The sequence below is a fragment of the Polyodon spathula genome, chromosome 4, assembly GCF_017654505.1.
Source record: "Polyodon spathula isolate WHYD16114869_AA chromosome 4, ASM1765450v1, whole genome shotgun sequence".
Lineage (NCBI taxonomy): Eukaryota > Metazoa > Chordata > Actinopteri > Acipenseriformes > Polyodontidae > Polyodon > Polyodon spathula.
The window spans coordinates 16,302,217-16,324,259 of NC_054537.1; the positions used below are offsets into that span (position 1 = coordinate 16,302,217).

Consider the following 22,043-nt stretch of genomic DNA (forward strand, 5'->3'; position numbering starts at 1 on the left):
AAATATCACTGAAAACTCATTCATTCCAGAATATATATATATATATATATATATATATATATATATATATATATATATATATATATATATATATATATATATATATGGATACTGTATAATTTTCTGGTCTATTAAGACCCTGGAGCAATTGACTAGACTTAACTTGATAGTGCATTACATCTTGTAGAAATGCGGACGCCTTCTCGACCTAAAATAAACTTTTTTTTTTTTTTAATATTATTTCTCACTCAAAAAATGGTCCTATATCCGATAACATCTGAATATACTGCAGATCTTGAGACTATGCAATTGAGAATCTGCTTTTGATTAACACCAAATAATTTGGGTAGCTTTCTTCCCTCTTGCTATTTGTTATTCCATGTACAGTATAGAGAATATTATTATCCAACACACACGTACTAGTTTCTTATATATAATGGATTTCAGCTCACAACTGTAACCATTGGATGTACAAAAATATGCGACTGTATATATATATATATATATTTATAATATATATATTATATATATATATATATATATAAATCCTGACCAAATATATTTTCTATATTTTGAACCATTTCTAAATGAGTCAAATATGTCTGAAATGCCACTTCTCTTTAGAAATTACGAGAGGGTTTTTTTTTTTTTTAAATGTGATGCGCTTATCCTCAACACGTGAATGGAGGATCACGGAGGCTTCATTTTTTTTGTGACGTCAGACGGAGTTTCCGGTTTGTTTTGCCAGTTGAAATATTTCCTTGTTTAGAGGGGCAGTTTCTGGTTATTGTTTTTTTATATTTCTTTATATACATATATATATATATATTTTTTCATAATCAGAAGTTCCCTGTGAAAAAAAAATGAACCGGCTTTTTGGACGGGGGAAACCCAAAGGTCCTCCACCGAATCTGACGGACTGTATCGGGAACGTAAGTATAATAAAAAGCACTCTATAGATCACTGTTTTGTTTCTGGTTGGCACTCATTAACGTCTGGCTGCTTTATTGTTCCTGCCCCGCGTTTTATGACTATGACACTTAAACGTTTTTGTTTGACCTGATCATATGTATGTGCCTTGTTGTATAGTATTGAAATAAACAAACAGATTGAATATTATTTAAAACATTTGTTCAACAAATGCACGACCAGTGTGTCTTAACTGTCTCCTTGGTACTGTATCGCTGGATTCTTCCTGTTAAAGGTTTTCTTTGACACAAACAAAAGACACATTGAATACGCTACAGTTTGGTATTGTACGGGTGCTATGACTAAGCACATTCAGGTCACTAGTTTAACACTCACGCTTCTACCCGGGACATTAATGCTACAATATACAGTGTGTGTATATATATATATATATATATATATATATATATATATATATATATATATATATATATATATATATATATATATTTATTTATGATAGAATATATTTTAGGCTCTTGTGGTGATTTAAGTTTACAATTAAAAAAGAGTAAATGTTTACAGATCTGTTTAAAGTTAGATAATTATCTTTATCTCTGAGATAACAATGACCGGATAGCACTGTGTGTGTGTGTGTGTGTGTATAATGTTTATATATTAATAAATATGTTTATATATTAATTGATCTGTTATTTTATATTCAAAATGAAAAAAAGTCACACCACCTTGCAATTACTTTGTTAGGATTCACAATGTCATGTTTCATTTGAGTGAATTTAATTTTAATGACGTCTACCATCAGATCACATGTATCCCTCCCACTTGTGATGTGGGTGCAGTTTACCTGTGATTCTGTTCTGAGAATAAGCATTTATACTTGAAGAGTGACAGGAAGTACAGTTCATTATATGAGTGCAAGTACTGCTTCTCTGACCTGTTTATGGCACAATGGGTCTCATTCACAAAGGTGTAATTTAATCTACTGTAAGATACACAATTATGAACTCTACAGTGCCAAAAAAAATCTGATCAACACAACTTTTATATGAAGTGTAATTTCTAAATAAAATTTGCAAGAATTGTGTTCAAAGACTTGGAGGCACTGTAGTATTGATAAAATCCTCCAAGACAGCCCTGTTTTATAGGAGGTCAAATTCAAGATTTTTCAATGTCCCTGGTGGTTTTTGTTACACCTTCCAAGTTTAAGTCAAACAAACCCATTTAAAAACACATCAGTCTTTCAAACACATACTGCTAAATTAGCTTCATTGCAGAATATATCTTAATTGAAAGACATTTTTGTACCACAGCCTATATAGATATGAAGTGTAAAGATATTTTACTATTGTGTGGGCCTCCGACATACCTGAATATAAAGCATTGTAGATTCTGTCTCATGTTTTTAATGCTTATTTTGAGGAATACAGTTGAGTTTTATGTGTTCCTATATATGATGTATGTCTTTATGTCCAGTTCAAGAAGCTGTCTTTTTTTCTCTTGTTGTTAGGTGGATGGAAGAGCAGAGTCTATTGATAAGAAGATTTCCAGACTTGATGCAGAGCTTGTTAAGTATAAGGATCAAATGAAGAAAATGAGGGAGGGGCCTTCAAAAGTAAGAATTTGTGTTATTTTAGAAAAGTTGTCCCCGCTAGAGTGCTGTTTCATTCGAGTGATTTTTGTATTTTATTTTAAAATATGGCTACGTTACAGGATGGCTCCAGCTTCTTGCCTATAATGTTTAATAAGATTATTCCATTGTTTAAAGTTAGAGTTGTATCATTGTTTACCACTATTAGCACTTTCATTTTTTTCTCTTTTGCAAGTCAATGACTTCTTGATTAAGATTTTACACCAAACACCAATAAGAACATAAGAAAGTTTACAGACGAGAGGAGGCCATTCAGCCCATCTTGCTTGTTTGGTTGTTAGTAGCTTATTGTTCCCAGAATCTCATCAAGCAGCTTCTTGGTGTCAGCTTCAACAACATTACTGGGGAGTTGGTTCCAGACTTCTGTCATTTGCCATGTGTCTGCCCAGTTCTGAATGCTGTCTAGATCATTTTGAATGACCTTTGCTACTGCAACGGTGTTTGCCACCCCTCCTATTTTTGTGTGGTCTGCAAATTTAACAAGTTTGCTTACTGTACCAGCATCTAAGTCATTAATGTAGATGAGGAATAGTAGAGGACCTAATACTGATCCCTGTGGTACTCCACTGGTTATCTTGCTCCATTTTGAGGTTTCTCCTCTAATTAGTACTTTCTACATGTTAACCACTCCCTAATCCATGTGCATGAATTTCCTGGAATCTCTTGTGAATAGTTCTGATGTAAATTATTGTTTTTAGTCAGTAAAAGATAAAACTAAATGTGAACTACTATCTAGTAAAAGTATTGTACAAGGAAAGTGAACCATTCATAGAGACAGTATATCTCTGACTGGTATAACAGACACTGATTAGAATTAATCTTGCACTATCCAATGTTACACTAGGTAAAGGAATCCAAGATTGGTGCTGTTCAGTGTCTGTGAAACCAGCTGTTTGAATTGCCTTATTTTTCTGGTACACAGCTTTATTGTAAGATTTTCTTTTTTATCCAAGTAATTATTGGAATATACATACCCCTACAATATTTCAATATGTATGCATCGCTGGACTAGAGAATAATAAAATAAAAAAAATCCATATTTTGTTAGAAATACTGTACGGTACATACGTTATTGCTTTTTAAACATGTTTTTTGAAACCCCAAAGTAATCTTATGCTCTACAAAGGCATCTGTCAAAATATTTTGGACTGGCACTCTGTCTCTTTAATAAACCACTGAAATGTATTTTTACTTAACAGAACATGGTTAAACAGAAAGCTTTGAGAGTCCTGAAGCAAAAAAGAACGTAAGTACTTTTTCTTTGCTAATGGGGAGGGTCTAACCAGTGGAATCCTGTGTGTGAAATACACAACACTTTATTGGTTAAAATAACCCAGAAATATGTGTGTTATTTCTAGCTGCTCAGGGATGTATATTCAGTTGTTTTAAACCAGTGGTGCCCTAACCCTAACCCTCTTGGTTTTTGTTCTAACCATACCCTAAATTGGTTAATTGGACCAGTTAAGCTTCTAATAAGGTCCAATAAAGTACTTTAGGATGCAGTTGGAATAAAAACCTGCAGGGATACCGGCCCCCCAGGACCGGTATTGTGCACCACTATTATAAAAGGGGACATTGTGAAAAATAACATTATTCATCTGGAGCACAAAGGCCAACCCTGCTGGTGTCCAGGGGAGATCACCGGGTGCCTGGCCAGTAGGGTCTGTCGTAGCAGCAACGAGGAGAAATTTTACTGTTGATTTTGCCTCCCTACCCAGTAGGAGCACCAGAGCCAGAGCAATGCTCCCTGTCAAAGCCGCAGCAAAAACCAGCAACTTCACAGTCAGGATGAAAACCTGCGTTCCCTTGACTCTATGACTCAACCTGCCCACCACGTGACTCACCCTGGTTGATTTTTTAAATTAATTGATATTTTTCTATTATAAGGTACGAGCAGCAGAGAGACAACTTAATGCAGCAGTCATTCAACATGGAACAGGCCAACTATACAATCCAGTCTCTTAAGGACACAAAGACAACAGTAAGAATTACAAAGGCTTTTTTGTATCATTCAGTGAGCATGGGATTGCTCCTTCATTAACTGACCAATGCATTGTTTTTTTTAGGTGGATGCTATGAAGATTGGTGCCAAGGAAATGAAAAAAGCTTACAAGCAAGTGAAGATTGATCAAATTGAGGTAACTTGTAGCAATATCACCTTCCTAAAATCTTATCCCCTTGTTGTGTTTTCATTTCCCTTTAAGCTCCGTTAATAAATAGAGAGACAGTAGGATTATATATAATTTTTTTTTACACAACAGTTATATGCAAGTGCAGTTTTGTGTTTTTAGCAAAACCGGTTTCAGACCTAAAATTGTGTGGCTCAGGAGATCCCGAATCCCCTTTCCTACGCTTAGATTTCTTAGAATTATAATTTGCAATTTGTCTTTTGTGACCTCGGCATGGGCAGTTGTCTAACGAGACTTCTGCTGTGGAAGTAACCATGAGTTGTGGTCTTGCTTCTCTCAGCGATGTCATAATAATAGTGCATTACTCTTGAAGAAGGTGAATGATGACACTTCACCCAGCTTATCTGTTAGGTTACCTGCATTCCTTCGAACTACCACATGTCACTGATGGAGAAACTAGATAGATGTACAGTAGAGTTTAATCTGTTTGTCTTTACACACACACACACACAGACAGTCATAGTGTGTAGCCAAGCCCCTATTTATTATCTTGATTTGAAACATGCCGTAATTTGGAACAGTGCTCTTTGCCCAGTCACTCTGTCTTTGAATTTTTATGCAGGCAAAGATATGTTCAAAAATATAATTGGTAAAAAAAAAAAAAAAGTTATTTGAGTATGCAAGTTATTAAATGCTATGCGTTTTTAAAAAAAATTTTTTAGCCTAAATACATTGTGCAAATAAATGAGTTAGGCTGTGTAGCTCTTGGTCTGCGTAAACATGTTTTCTTGGGGTTATCGTCAGTTTGATAGATTTCAGGGTACCCTTTTAATAATGGCTTTATTCTCAAAGGACCTGCAAGACCAGCTTGAAGACATGATGGAGGACGCAAGTGAAGTCCAGGAGGCCCTGAGCCGGAGCTACGGAACCCCAGAAATCGATGAGGATGATCTGGAAGCAGGTCGGCACTGCAGGCTCAGCCTGCATTTAGGGTTTAAAAAAATAATAATCATAGTCCTGCTGCTAGATTGGCTGATGAAAATGGCAAGCTGTTTCAACATGTAATCCTCAATTTCTGTTAAAAACTATTATTTTACTGATAGCAGTAATGTTTTGTTAATGTCAGTAATACCATTTTTTAAATCGACAATTCTCAATATTATTTATATCAAAAATAAAATTCTTGATGTCAAAAAAGAGCATTTTATTTTGATATTAGAAATGGAATTGTTTATCAAAAACTGGATTTCTGATTTCAACATAAAAATGTACAATTTTTAATATCAAGAATTATGTTTTTTGTATATAAAATGGGACAAAATTACTGATATCAAAAGGAATTGTTGATGTGAAAAATAGAATTGCTGATATCAGAAATTCATGATTGAATGTTAAAATTACTTGCCATAGATATAACAAAAAATTGCATTTGGAGGTCTGGGACTGACTTTAGGCATTCTACGTATCCCTATATTCTAATTATGTGTAGAATGAATGCTAAATAATGATATGCCATCATAATTGGATATGTGGTTTTCCAGATGTATGGAAAGTGTGACATTCATACATGAACCTCCACTATATTCCTGGTGTCAGGGATGTTATCCCCTGCCAGGGGTAATTGGCAAGGGTAGTGCATTTTTGTTTTTTGTTTTTGTTGTGTGTTGGTGCCCCCCCACCCCCCATAAGTTTTTATTTTTTTTTATTTTATTTTATCTCTTCACACATCAAATACATTTATAAATAGAATTAAACAAATAGTCAAGTGAAGCGACCAGGATTTAATATTTTCTTTTCTTTTCTTCAGAACTGGATGCCCTGGGAGATGAGCTGTTACTCGATGAGGACACTTCATACTTGGACGATGCATCATCTGCACCAACCATTCCTGAGGGGGTTCCCAGTGACACAAAAACAAACAGGGTACAGTTTCGATGTTGTGGCAGGGCTTTTGCTTCCTGGCCATTGCCAAGAGTGCTTCAGTCAGACAGGTGTCTATATGTCTATATAAGATGGTTTTCAGGGTCATATTTTTGTTAGCATTTACACAATTATATACAGCTTAGGATAGTCATAGGAGGTAAATTATTCCCCAACCCCTGTAAGGTGGATGTGCAGAGCAGTGTGGGAAGCTTGATTTGTGCCAGCTTGTACGTGCAAGCCTGTAATCTGTTTGTCAGGACGGTACTTCGAACGCTGCTGCTGTCACCTGTTAACCACGTGATTCAGTAAATCATGGTAGATTACATTTCATTAACTAACTCTGCATTTTTGTATTTTGCAGGAGGGTGTCCTGGTGGATGAGTTTGGCCTACCACAGATCCCTGCCACATAAGAGGCAAAGACTAACTGAAATGTAAAAATCCTGAACACTCTTTTTATATGTAAAATATCATTTATAGCTTATATTTGCCTCTGAAAATTTTTTTTACTGAAACATATTGGCAAGGTCCTTGTGACTAAATGGGAATGTAGGTTTAAACTATTCATTGATATAAAGCACGTTTTTAGTTTTAACTCCTAAGCAGAAAGTTATTTCTAACCTTTTACTTCATGCTTGGTGCTTTTAGTGTAGAGCATAGATACTTGTCTAATGGATAATATAAAATGCTTGGTGATCGTTGCTCATCCTTACTGCAGTTGTAAGCTTTTTTGATTTGTAACATTTCTTGGTAAGTGGCTGCTTACATTCTGTAAGATAAACCTGAGTAACTAATTTAATAAAAGTATAAATTGTACATTTTCAGACTGCTGTGGTGTTTAATTTAGGCTATAAAACTTTTTAGTTTTAAATTTGAAAAAAAAAAAATGACTGTGGTGAATTAAATGTTACAATTCCATTTAAATTCTGTTTTCTGAGTTATTCATTTGCAACAACTTTAAAAGAAAATAGATGTGCTATCATTAAGCAATATAGCAGGTGCCACTTAATCTGGACACTGATAACCTGAATTTCTACTTAAATGGGACAGAACTCTGGGAGACGGTTCTTCCCAATGCTGCGTATGTCATTTAATTGGGACATCACTTCATTTAATTGGGATACAGTATTTTCAGTATTTTTTTTTTATTATTATTATTATTTTGTGTATATAAGTAGAGGGGTTCCAGTCCTTTAAGTCAATTTACACAAAAGTGTGTGCTACATGTCTTGTAAGTGATCTCCATAAAATGTTCCTATATTAATATCCCAAGTGAATTATTATTGTTTATATATGAAACATTTTTAAATGACGTTTAAGTAAAATGTAGAATCAAGGGGCGGGGGGCAGTTTAATGTTTAAACAGTTTTGCATGAGATCACAAAGCTATGCCTGCTTGTAAGTTGTTAGGTAGAACCACATTATAAAAGCATGATCCTCTGATCAATGACTGGTAACACTTTATAGATTTAAATAGGCACATAGTGGCTGAGGTAAGGATAGGTGCAGTGCAAACAATTGTGGCTGCAAAATCAAAATTGCCTAGCAGGCAGGCAATTCTTTTGCACTGTTGCCAAAGTAAGCTTAAGAGCAATGCTAATTACTCAAACACATAATGAGCTGCAATCATGATAATGAGGGTCACAATGAACACTCCCTGTGCATCAGGTTATTTAGTGGCCACACTTGCAGCCCCAAGGTGAGGTGAGTTAGGAGTACAGAGAGTAGTACGTGTTGTATGAGGTTTGTGGAGCACGAAAAACAAATATGTCAGAGGCAGGGCAGCAAAGTCCTCTTGGCGCACGGAAAAGAAAAATGTTTTTCTGAGGAAGAGCTGAGTCTTTACATCCTGAGGTCACTCAGCATGAAACTTAGTTATTTGGAAAAGCCTTAGCCAACATCAGGTATGCTAACAAAGATGCCGCTACAGTGGAGAAAGTCAATGTTGTCGGTAGTATCAGGAGGACAGTAAACCAGCTGATGAAAAGGTGGCAGGACCTGTGGCTGTGAAGAAAAGCAAAACTCGCAACACAGCACAGGCATGCAGCAGGAACAGGAGGACCGCCATCCGCATTACAGCTGACATTGCTGGAGAGCTAAGCGGAGGACAGTATACCCTGAACAAAGTGACCCTTGGTTTGAATATGCAGGGTCTTCTTCGTCTTGCCCTTCTCTGAATGGTAGGTTTAGAACTAAGGGCTTTCCAGTTTGTAAATGTTTTTCACATACAGAGACAACTATTTCAATTTCCCTAGATTTCTAATAAATAGCCATTGTTAAATGTGAGGTGCTGCAGGGGTAAATTCATAAGAACTGAAAGCAGGTACAAATTTTAGGCAATTTCCTTGCATAATCTATTAGCAATTCAATTGTGTACATGCTAATGGTCTTTGCAATCCACTGGCATGTTGACTGATGCACCACCTTTGTTATATCCTTATTTGTTTGTATATTATCAAATGTAAACCGATTACACAGTGCATATAGAAAGTCTACACCCCCTTTCAAAATTTTCAAAAGGCACTTTCAAAAGAACTCCGGGACAAAGTTGTTGAAAGGCACAGATCAGGGGATGGGTATAAAAAAAAGTCAAAGGCCTTGAATAACCATGGTCAAGATGATTATTAAGAAGTGGTAGGTTTATGACACCACCGAGACCCTGCCTAGATCAGACCATCCCTCCAAACTGGATGACCGAGCAAGAAGGAGACTGATCAGAAAGGCTACCAAGAGGCCAATGGCAACTTTGCAAGAGCTACAGGCTTTTATGGCCAAGACTGACCTGTATGGTAGGGTGGCAAGAAGGAAGCCATTACTCAAGAAAGCCCACCTTGAATGCTGTTTGAAGTATGCAAAAAAACAGTCAAGAGATTCTGTAATCGTGTGGCAACAAGTTTTGTGGTCTGACTAAACTAAAATGGAACTTTTTGTCCTAAATGTAAAGCGTTATGTTTGGTGCAAACCCAGCACAGCACATCACCCAAAGAACACCATCCCTACTGTGAACCATGGTGGTGGCAGCATCATGTTATGGGGATGTTTCTCATTGGCAGGGACTGGGGCACTTGTCAGGATAGAAGGGAAAATTAGTGGAGCAAAGTACAGAGAAGTCCTTGAGGAAAACCTGCTGCCCTCTGCAAGAAAGCTGAAACTGGGATGGAAGTTCACCTTTCAGCATGACAATAACCTAAAGCACACAGCCAAAGCTACACTGGAGTGGCTAAGGAACAAAAAGGTAAATGTCCTTGAGTGACCCAATCAGAGCCCTGACCTAAATCAAACATTTGTGTCATGACTTGAATATTGTTGTCCATCAACGCTCCTCAAGGAACTTGACAGAGCTTGAACAGTTTTGTAAAGAAGAATGGTCAAGTACTGCCAAATCTAGGTGTGCAAATTTGGTAGAGACCTATCCCAACAGACTCACAGCTGTAATTGCTGCCAAAGGTGCTTCCACCAAGTATTAACTCGGGGGTGGAGACTTATCCAATTAAAATCTTCCAGTTTTGTATTTTTAATATAATTTTTTTCTCCATAAAAACGTTTTTCCCCTTAACAGTGTGGAGTATGGTGTGGAAAAAATCCTAATTTAAATGCATGAAACTCTGAGGCACTGACACAACAAAATGTGAAAAAAGTTCAAGGGGATGTAGACTCTCTATAGGCACTATATATATATATATATATATATATATATATATATATATATATATATATATATATATATATATATATATATTACATCAGTTATAAAAATCGCTGTGTTAATAAAGTGGAAAAAACTAACGTGGCTGGTGGCACTTCCAACATAAAACTTCCTCGTAAAACTTCCAGGAAACTAAACAGAATATTAGTTATTGAACACTTAATCACTATTATTAAACAAATATCCCATACGTTTCTTAGCTTTATTTTTATATAATACTGTAGCGATCCTCTGCTCCTAATTTTTTATAAGGAGGCGAAACAGATCGACGAGGTGCAGTGCATGGAGCTGTTGCTGGTGGATGTGGCCAGCTGGAGGCAGAGCTAGGAGGACTGCGAAATGGGACTGGTGATGCAGTGGCTAGCAGAATAGCGTAGTCCCCCTTGGGAAGAGGTGGCCCTGGAGTTAGCCGGCACAAGAGGGCTGTGGGCACAATGGACGCTCGTAAAAGACCCACAGACCGGTTGCAAGCCCCCCTTCAGTTGGAGGACCCATGGAGCGGATCCAGCTACCATTTCGAGGATGCCAGGTGGTTCTCCAGAGGGATCGACTTGCCCCCTACAGACAGGATTCGTCACAGCCTGACCCAGTGGTACCTGACCCCTCCGTACCATACAGCCCCCTTCCACCTTCTCCTGCCCATGTCGCTCCTTTGCCCGATGACTCCCTTCCTCAACCCCCTGTTCCTGAATCCCCCTTGCCCAGGAGTCCCACCCCCACTTGCCCTGGACAGCAGTCCGCCACCTGCAGTAGCCGAGACCCCCGGGCCATGAAGGAGACAGCAGCCCAGACGACAGCACAAACTGCTGTTGTTTTCTAGACTTTGTCAGTCCCTCAAGGATGATAAACAAAGGGGGGGAGCTGTGTAACAACCCAAGCCTTTGCACTGCAAAAGGATTTGTTGACTGTCCGAGTTGTTTGTCCTTTATGTTTCTGTGGACTGTGTTGTTGTGTGCTGACCTTGCTTAATAAAGCATGCTGTTTAGCAAACAAGATCTTGTTGCGATCGTCTGCTCCTTATTTTTGCTCAACATCACAATACATTACTGTGTTGTCAACTTGCTGAGCACACTGCTACAGTTTTCTGCTTCTAAAAAATGTGAATACAAAACAGCAAAACCAGTACGATTGAACAATTTTACTGTTTCTGACTGTGTCAAAATATGAAGATTAAAAAAGGAAAACGATGATGGATTACTGTTTCTGACTGGGTCAATATATGAAGGCTAAAAATGGAAAACAATGATGCCGGGATGTCTACTAACCCTACTTATGAATGGAATATATTAAAGTACTAGTGAAGTTGACTCCACATGCCCTTATTAAAGAAGCTGAACAAGGCATGTGGAATAACAAGTTAAATGTAATGTAATAGGAAAAGTATATGAAACGCGTGTAATTACAGGAAGTGTGATTATTTGCAGAATATGGGTATTAGTGACCTAATCAGGCAGCAGGGGGCAGCAGGGAGCTGAAGCCATTGCAGTCTTTAAAGATTCTCCCGCTTAAACAAGCTTTCACTTGAATCACCAGTTTAATCAGGAGCAACTTTACAGCAGAATGTAGTTGAAAATCAGCTGGACAGCCAGTACATCAGCTAAATTGGCCATATTTCAATAATGGTTAGTACTGGCAATGTGATACTTTTAATTTGTTCCACTTTTTTCTAGTACATATCAATTACTAGTGTTATTGTTAATTCATATTTATTTATGTATTTATTTATTTATTTCTAAATTAAGTCCAGTTAGCACAGTAATAATGTATTGTAAGCTATTTAAATTTTATTTAATGAGTTTACACACCTTTCATCCATTCTGCAATTATTTGAAATATGTAAATCTAAAATTGACGGTAACCAAATGGTACTGTATGAATAAAATCTAAATTATGTTCAAATCTTGAAATCATGACGTGCCAAATAAAATGTCCCTTGACTGCCTGAAATAACACCCGCTTTTCTTGTGTGTATTTGTGGAAAGGTACATACGCTTGGGAAACTACCGATTGCTTACATCCTACTCCTTCTCACTTATCATGTACATTTGTTTTAAGTAGTGGTGCAATTGGCACCCTAATTTTTTATTCGATTATCGCGGAGGCATTTATCAACAATAATCCATGCATTGGAGTTATATTTTTCAAACTAAAGAACAAACTGTTTTTGTTGTTTGTTTGGTTTTTTTTAACAGAAGATCCAATAATAAGAAACTCGTCTTTGATAAGTTAAACAAAAAGGCACAACTTTATATTAAAATTAGAACAATTATATCCGATCATATATAAAAAATAAAAACACAAGGAAATACAGTTTTTAACAACTGAAAAGAATATGAGTGCGTCCGCATCAGATGCCCTTTTAACATTGTAATAATAATAAAAAAATACTATATTTTAAGAGATGTCATTTCTATCTGAACTGTGGTTGTTCATTACTGTTAACATTTTTATGTCCGTAAACAAAGCAAAACATTTTAATCCCACAAATCCTAATTTAACTGTCGTACTAAATTCATCTTCTTTTTATATAATATTGCCATGTAATCCAAACGTAGCATAATTTGAAACAAAAGAAGGTAATCGGTAGGTTTAATAGATTTAAAACAAAAACTAAAAAACTATTGCCTTAATTTTTAAATCAAGAAAACATTAATAGGCCTACTTCTGTTTTCGCTTCTCCAACTCGAACGTAGAGGCCTAAAGTGTGTATCCTAGCAACGCACTAATCTACCGTACTAGCACTAACAGAAGCACACAGTCACACACAAGTTTTTCATGCAAACCGGTAACAGGAGACTTCAAACTGGGTTCTAATTTGATGCATCGATTCACCAATATATACTTGAAGCTCGGGAAATTTAAGAACAGATGATCAATAATCGATGCAGTGGTTAATTGTTGCATCCCTAGTTTTAAGCTTTTAAGTTTAAGACCAAGAAACATGTTGTGTGCACTGACTCTGTAAGCAAAGTATAACAGCCTTTGGCAAAACATTGCTCTTGTAAATATTTTCAAAAATACTTTTCTCAAACAAAACGTAGCCAATCTAATAATTACTTTTTTTTTTTTTTTTTTAAATCATCTGGTTACCTTAGCATATATTACTGTTAACAATGTTTTAGCAGAGTTTGGCAGTGTATCACACTGTTTTGTAAATACTGTGTTACAGTAGTTTGAGGGAAAACTTTTACACCTTCTGAATTGGCATATATGTCTGTTTTTATCCCTTGAAATGTGTTCTTAATTATGATTTACCACTGTTTTGACATGGATGGAATTTCAATAATGAGGCCAGTATAATAATTACATCTAGGGGTCATGAAGGTCATTTCTTTCCCTCTGAAACAGCTGGCTTTACTCAGATTGCACTCATTTTGAACTACCTTACCTAGGTAACATGTCAAATTGCACAAAAGTTAGTAAGATTGTTTTTGTATAGCCGATCTTTAACAAGCTCAGTGTTTCAAGGGTAAGAATAACATTTACATACCCCAACTGTCCAGTTTTATTTACTGGGCTGAATACAGAAACTCCATATTACTCAGAGACTACCCCCAAAGGTTAGATAATTCTGGTGACTTTATGAAACATGCCAAAGATCTATGAATGTAGAAACAGCGAACAATAATTAAGAAACACATATCATTGGATAACAAACAGATATAAATATAATTGATATAGTTGAAAAAGACATGAATTATCTCAGATGACAACTGTGGCAAAAGACTTTCTCTGCTGCCTTTACTTGTTTTTAACAGTTATCACTATTATTTAATTTTCACACAAATTATGTAAATTGTACTTTTGTACTTTGGAAAAGGAACTTGACTAAGGGTATATAAAATACATATACAAGGGTTGGACAGACTAGCATACACTTTCACATTGAATGAACAGAGAACTTCGGGTAGCTCTGTATCGAACACTTGAAGCATTTGCTAGCTGCTAAATGGATACTGTAATTGTTCTGTCTCTGTTCTGCGTTCAAACTTTAAACATGAAAGTTGATTAGTCAGGCCTATCTACTTTGATAGCAAAATATCTACTGTAGCTAGATGTTGTGTGGAAACTATCTGGCTTGGATTTTATAGTATATTTTGCTCTCTGTTAAGCAGTTGAATACAAGAAAACCACTTAACATTTTGAAGTACTTTCTTCTGGTGTACATTAATCTAATTATATATACTATAGTCCTAACCCATAGCCCTAAATACATTGCCCGACCTGTGACCTCCCTTGAAATGCAAGGACCACTTGAAGCTGTTGAACACACACTGACTGCATCATCTTTTATTTTTTTGTAATATAAAAAAAGACAACTGAATAAAACAAAAATGTGCAAGTCACTGTCACATATGCTTGCTTTGTCCCACTCCACCTTTCAATCTATAAGAAACAATAGTCCTGTAGCACCTCATGTCACTCTTAATATTACCAACAAAATATTATAAGAATATAAGAACATAACAAAGTTTACAAACTAGGCCATTCGGCCCATCTTGCTTGTTTGGTTGTTAGTAGCTTATTGATCCCAGAATCTCATCAAGCAGCTTCTGAAGGATCCCAGGGTGTCAGCTTCAACAATATTACTTGGATGGTTCCAGACAATTCTAAGTGTAAAAAAGTGCCTCCTATTTTCTGTTCTGAATGCCCCTTTATCTAATCTCTACTTGTGACCCCTGGTCCTTGTTTCTTTTTTCAGGTCGAAAAAGTCCCCTGGGTCGACATTGTCAATACCTTTTAGAATTTTGAATGTTTGAATCAGATCACCATCTTCTTTGTTCAAGACTGTCTGCACATGACATGCCTTTTAAACCCAGAATAATTCTGATTGCTCTTCTTAGCTCTCTTTCTAGAGCAGCAATATCTTTTTTGTAGTGAGATGACCAGAACTGAATACAATATTCTAGTTGAGGTCTTACTAATGCATTGTAAAGTTTTAAGATTTCCATTACATGGGAGTAGATGTTAACACTTCATGCTGATTTAAACTTGGCTCTCACTAAGACAAGCACCAACTAAGACATAGCTTTACAGTAAACTAATGTGATCCATCTGCATCTCCATCCATTTGGGTTTCTTTCCATCTGATAATGTTGATATCCGTCTACCTGGTGTTGATGGCAGAAGTGTAATGATTGCTCCAGGGATCAGCTTATTTTGCCTCCCCAGCATATCAGCACACACAATGGCTGTGATGCTGGCTCCGGGGATCAACCACAGTGTGGTCTCCCCGGCGCATCAGCATGACAACTGTCTGGACTGAGCTAAATAGGGTACATCTCTGGGGTCTTCAAGCAGTCACCTTCTATCCTTTGTGTTTCGTCGACTAGCCTACAACACCTCAAGAGGGCTCGACAGTGATTCTGGCGTACCATCATCACCCTCCTCCGTCCCCCACTCAATTCAGCCCAGCTTACTTACCTGTACATCAGCGTTGCTTTCTTTCTATTGTGCTTGAGATTCCCAGCCAGAATCTTTCCACCACAGCCTGTTGCTGCTCCTTTCTGCTGCTTTAGACAAGTTCTTTGCTGTGCGATGCAACTCTTGGCTACTGAACCCGACATCTCTGAGAAACCGGGTTGTAGTGTGCCACAAATCCTCGACAACCCACCTCCACTAGGTAAACCCGGACTCTCCATCCCCGCTGTTCTGCTTCAGCAGCTAGCTGAGCATACCAAAGTCTCTTCCTCTTAACATTACTTCCCTTGACTTAAATTCAACACTTTTCACTATATAACCAAGCATCTTCTTGGCCTTTTTTATAGCTTCCCCCCATTTCTGAGTCAATATAAACTCCTAGGTCTCTTTCACAGATTCCATCTTCAATTTCAGTATCTCCCATATGTTACTTATAATGCACATTTATATTGCCTGCGTGCAGTACCTTACACTTTTCTGTATTAAATGTCGTTTGCCAAGTGTCTGCCTAGTTCTGAATGCTGTCTAGATCATTTTGAATTCGCTTTGCTGCTGCAACAGTGTTTGCCACTTCTATTTTTATGTTGTCTGCAAATTTAACTAGTTTGCTTACTATACCAGAATCTAAATCATTAATGTAGATTAGGAGTAGCAGATGACCTAATACTGATCCCTGTGGTACTCCACTGGTTACCTCGCTCCATTTTGGGACTTTCTGTTTTCTAGATATGAACCACTCCCTAATCCATGTGCATGTATTTCCTTGAATCTCTACTGCGTTCATTTTGAGAATTAATCTTTTATGCAGGACTTTGTCAAAAGCTTTCTGGAAATCTAAATAAACCACGTCATATGCTTTGCAGTTATCCACTGTCGATGTTGCATCCTCAAAAAAATCAAGCAGGTTAGTTAGACAAGATCTCCCTTTCCTAAGACCATGCTGACTGTCTCCCAGGATACTGTTACTATATAGGTAATTTTCACTTTTGGATCTTATTATAGTTTCCACAAGTTTACATATAATAGAAGTCAGGCTTATTGGTCTGTAGTTACCTGGTTTGGTTTTGTCTCCATTTTTATGGATCGGTATTACGTATTATTGCAATTCTCCAATCTGTCAGTACAACCCCTGTGTCAAGACACTGTTGCATGATCTTGGTTACTGGTTTGTAAATAACTTATTTTATTTATTTTAGTACTATTGGGAGTATCTCATCTGGCCCTGGGAATTTGTTTATTTTAAGAGCTCCTAGTCCCTTTAACACTTCTGCCTGTTATGCTAAAGTTATTTAAAACTGGACAAGAACAGGTCGACATGTAGCCTGTATTCTCCTTTGTAAAAATGTAGGAAAAGTCATCATTTAATATACTGTATTACTTTGAATTAACGCCTCACTCAGATATCATCTTTTTAATAGACGCCACCCTTGAATAAACGCCAGTCTTAATAAAGAAACGTAAAGGTATTACCCGTTCAAAAAATAAATAAACATGCAACTCTGGCTATGTACATGTGACACCTCCAAGGAGACTGCAGCCTCAATCCATGTGTAATACAAACTAATGTTCACACACCTTAATAAGCACATTTTATTTTATGGTACAGGTCTGACAGACAACCCAAGAAGAACTACTTACAGCACAGCAGTCCTTCACGTCCTACAGTACCAGTACTACATTTAAACAAAAAAAATCCTTCCTTTTTCCATGGGTGTTTTCTCTATTCAATGATCTTGACAACTGTTGCTGTCTAAAATGTACTGAAAAAAATTGTAATTAAAAGTAAATGTAATATTTTTAAATTTGCGCTAGTTTTTCGTTAAGTATATAGAAAACTACTAAGTGGTATGTAATTCAATATGTTAACATAACATTACTTTGCAAGTTTCATTTTGCTTATATATACTATATAAATATTATATAAATATACTGGTGCTCTGTCTCAATCCCTGGAACAGAGATGGTGCCAGTAAACTGTAAGAAAGACAGACAGGATTCCATCCAGGGGAAAGAAGTAGAGGCGGAATGAAAAAAACAAGACAATGGGAAGCATATCTTGGCAAGTTTAAATATTGCCGGTTTGAATCTGGTGGGTTGCATTGTCTCGCTGACATTTCATATACTTTCTTATTGCTAGTTATTTCTTATTGCAAATCATTTTCTTGCCCTGTTTTGTTAAAAAATGACAGCTGTGTGTTACTGGGTCAGGTTTCACTACTTCTTTTGAGAGCATAGAGCTCCCTGCTCTCTGAACATTTATATTCCAACAAATGTGTTAGAAAAGCTGCATTCCTCTTGTTCTTCTTCTGATTATTATTATTATTATTATTATTATTATTATTATTATTATTATTATTATTATTAATAATAATAATAATAATAATAATAATAATAATAATAATAATGAAGCAGAAATAAACACACTGGAAGCTCTAGTTTAATGTTGATGCACCCCTCTGCTTGGGTGGCGTGGTTCAGTTGGCAATAGTCAAGCAGAACTTCAAGGAGAAGAATCTCTTTTCCAGTTTCATAAAATGGCAAATTAAATACACAGTAATATTAAGGTGGACCTTCGATGGACAAGAAAAGAAATAGAATTTTTAGATACCGTAGTAAAATTTGAAGAAGGTTCAATTGAGACTGACCTCTTCTATAAACCTACTGATATGCACCAGTATTTACACATGTTCTCTGCACATCCAATACACACTAAAAGGGCAATCCCAAAGGGTCCAGGAATAAGAATACAAAGAATATGCTCTATGTACAACAAAGAAATGTATTAAAAACAAATCTTTAAAAAAGAGCCCAGAGTAGTTATTAGCTGTCAGTGTTGCCAACTTAGCGATTTTACTACTTTATTCCCTAGCGAAAAAACATTGTCAAAGCGACTAGTGACAATTCAAGCGACTTTCACTGCAGACAACAGGGATTTTCATAGCAATTAGTCGCCAAATTGTATCATCACAACGTAAGTCACACGCAGCTCATTACACCACGCTTCTCTCGTCCTGAAGTAATATAGTGGCGTTCTTAACATAGTGCAGCTTTCTGCAGTTCTACACCGATCTACACGGTTTTGGACAGAATTGCAGAGATGCGCGTTAAACCGGGCTTAAAGCCCGCACACACCAGACGCGACACGATTTTTACTGGGGCGACACGACAGATTTGCTGCTAAAACACAGTGCACATCAGAAGCGTTCACTGAAACGGATGACAACTGTCTGACATTATTACTTATTATTTAAGATGACGACGAAAAGCAGTGCGTTTGTGTTTTATTAATAATAATAATAATAATAATAATAATACCTACATAAAAATAACATACACTCAAGGGGTGGGCACCCTGTCACAAAGTGAAACAGGGCTTGATTTCAAACCACATGACATGAAGCTATTCCCTGATTGGTCAGTTGTGTATTTGTCGCTCGACTAATTCGGAAAAATAGGATCTTTTTTTTTTTCATCGCTCGCGTTGGCATTTGTATCGCGGCGACGTGTGAAGGGCGTTATTGAAAATAGAGGTTTTATTGATTTTTTTCCCGTCGCTTTGTCGTGTCGCTCATCGTGTCGCGTCAGGTGTGTAAGGCCCTTTACACTGCATGATTTTTGCAATCGGGAGATGCAGCGCCACTCACACTTACCGATTGAGCTACGATTCCTCACTGCAGATCGGGGATTGCAAGCTACACACACTACGCGAGATATCTTGTCACGGACTGCGCCTATTTTCATTGCAGAATAGTAGACGACATTCGGGAGAAGCGAGGAGGCGATCGCTGTTGTCTGTGCATTGTTTTGCAAAGAAAAAATAAAAAAAAAAACGCGGAGATCCATTTGGACGCGCAATTGGCTTAATAGACGTGGCCAGTACTGACTGATTATGTGCATCCAAAATAATAAAATCTAATCTGTTCAAAAAACGCAACACTCGCTCGTACTACAAAATATAAAATAGTGGGAGATTGGCCGTCAGGCGATCTTCATCTAAAAATACCAAATTCTAATGAATAATTTGAATACTTTTAAACTAGTAAATATTTTGTACTACGAGCGAGTGTTGCGCCTTTGAACACTAGAATACAACTTTAATAGTATAGGTTTAAATGTGCAACAACGTAATCAACATTCGCTATTTCTCACACAGACGCGCACTCCCTCTTTTGATTAAATTAGCAATACAAGCGTACAGTAGGGGTTTGAAAGGGAATACTGCTGCTTTCACTAGCCGAAGCTGGGCCACGTGATTCATAATGAATAAAAATAAATAAATAAATACAAATTGTTTCCATGTGAATATACCATAATGTTAATGTCGTTTTCAAACCTTGTTTTTTCTACTTTGGACAGTGGAGTTGATTTTTTTTATAGTTTTTGTCTTAATTTACCGTAATGTTTATACTGGAAATTTGTCAGATTTTACAAAAAACAAGGCAAATCTGCAGGAATATGAAAACTGGAGAGTGCTATATTTAAGTGTCAATGTATTTGTCAAGCGTGTCTTAAAACATCTGGATTTGTTTGAATTACTTTTTTATGCTATGTTCTGTAAAAAGAGGGCTGATAGTTCCTTTAACCCGTTACTTTTTTTTTTTTTTTTTTTTTTTTTAGCATTTTAACTTAATAATGATCGATAGTCGTCAGAATTTGCACTTACAACACACACACACACACACACACACACACACAAACACATTTTGTCGGAGGTTTGGAAACACAAAAGTGGATCCAAACATTTGTTGGCAGAAAACTTTTAGTGGACAGGTAGAAGTCTACTAACGCCCACTCTCTGCATGAATGGTAGTTGCATCTGGGTAGTATTCCAGCCTATGAGCAGCTTTCTTTTAGACTGGTCAACAAATTGAAAAACATTGAGCAGAGATGGTCCAAATATTTAAGCCTCTTTGGGCATCCTTTATAAACCAAACTATAGAGTGACAACTCAATCCAAGTGGAAAACATAAACTTGCATACTTTAATGTGTGAGCTGTAGCATATAAATATTAGTCATCTGGAATTTCTAAGGTAGAAAGGTTTAATACATACTAATATTAGTTTATGTTTATGTTGTTTCATTTTTTTTTTTCAGCTGGTTATGTGGAATTGTAATATGTGCCATACCAGTTCATATTGAATGAGGAGCGCCCTAGACTTCACTTGAGAAAATTCCAGAGGCCTGTGGATGGAAGGGGCTGGGAATTCCTAAAATAACCCTAAAATAAAACCCTCAGTGAACTGTGAGAAAGTGATGCTGCATACGGTTCTTTCTCAGGTTCTTCAATGCTATAAAAAGTGTTTATTTCAAAACGTTTATTCTTTTGAAAGCCATTTCTTTTATTGTCTGTTGTTTGTATTGAAAATATAAATGTTTTGTTATTTATTAAACTAATGGAAACTGTCAAAAGTGGGCTGTTGGTGGGGTGTTTGCAAACTGATGACATTTCATTGATGCTCGTACACATTGTCAAAAAAATAGATGGAAGATAGACGATTAACCCTTATAAAAGTTTACCATCATAAATTATAATCAAAGTGTAATAAAGCAGAGTGAAAGCATGGTGATGCATAGGTAAGCATTATCAAGACCCGTGAGGTATGGTAAAGCATATTATAACCAATTGGAAAATCATGGTAAAACTACACAAATACCATGCAAATAAACCTTTATAAGAGGCTCAGTATTTTTGGATTTCATTGAGTATTTAAAAATATTATACTTTTGCTAACATAGATCAAACACACACACCACCACACATGATGACTTTCAGCAGTACACAGAATTCATTTCATGAGAGAAAGCCCTCATACAGTAGATGCTGTGGGCATAAGTAGGCTATGAAAGGTCTTCTGATTAAATGGAATTAACATGGTTTCCCATTGGAAGCCATTAGATAATATATTCATACCACACAAGCCTACGAAACCTTTCATTCTTTTTTAATCCTTTCTGATAAGGGATACTAGCAGTTAGGCTGTATTATGATGTCATCTGGAAGCTGCACAAAATCTCATGGGACATTTTCAAAGAAATTGCCTAATAGAAATGGTGAATATACTTTGCATTATTTACCGTGGATTCAAACTAACCCCCAAATATCCAAGTGATTACGAGTCCACTGCAATGAGCTACTATAAACCCTCTGGACTGCTGTAGGACTCCACATTTGTCCAATGAATGAAGATGATCTCATAGAAACCTTGCCAAACTGACACATCATTTTGCTTTAAAACGTTAGTTTCTTTTTTCTTGCTACAAAGACAAATTTCACACATTGTAGTTG

General features: G+C 36.6%; 1 protein-coding gene across 1 annotated transcript; it reads left to right on the forward strand.

Moving 5' to 3' along the window:
- The first annotated feature begins 730 nt into the window (after window positions 1-730).
- LOC121314227 (charged multivesicular body protein 5-like) lies at window positions 731-7,445 on the forward strand. The gene is made up of 8 exons (XM_041247259.1): window positions 731-932; window positions 2,438-2,542; window positions 3,778-3,824; window positions 4,466-4,559; window positions 4,645-4,716; window positions 5,560-5,668; window positions 6,515-6,630; window positions 6,992-7,445. The coding sequence occupies exons 1-8, from the start codon at window positions 864-866 to the stop codon at window positions 7,040-7,042; spliced, it is 663 nt and encodes a 220-aa protein (XP_041103193.1). The 5' UTR covers window positions 731-863; the 3' UTR covers window positions 7,043-7,445.
- The last annotated feature ends 14,598 nt before the right edge of the window (window positions 7,446-22,043 follow it).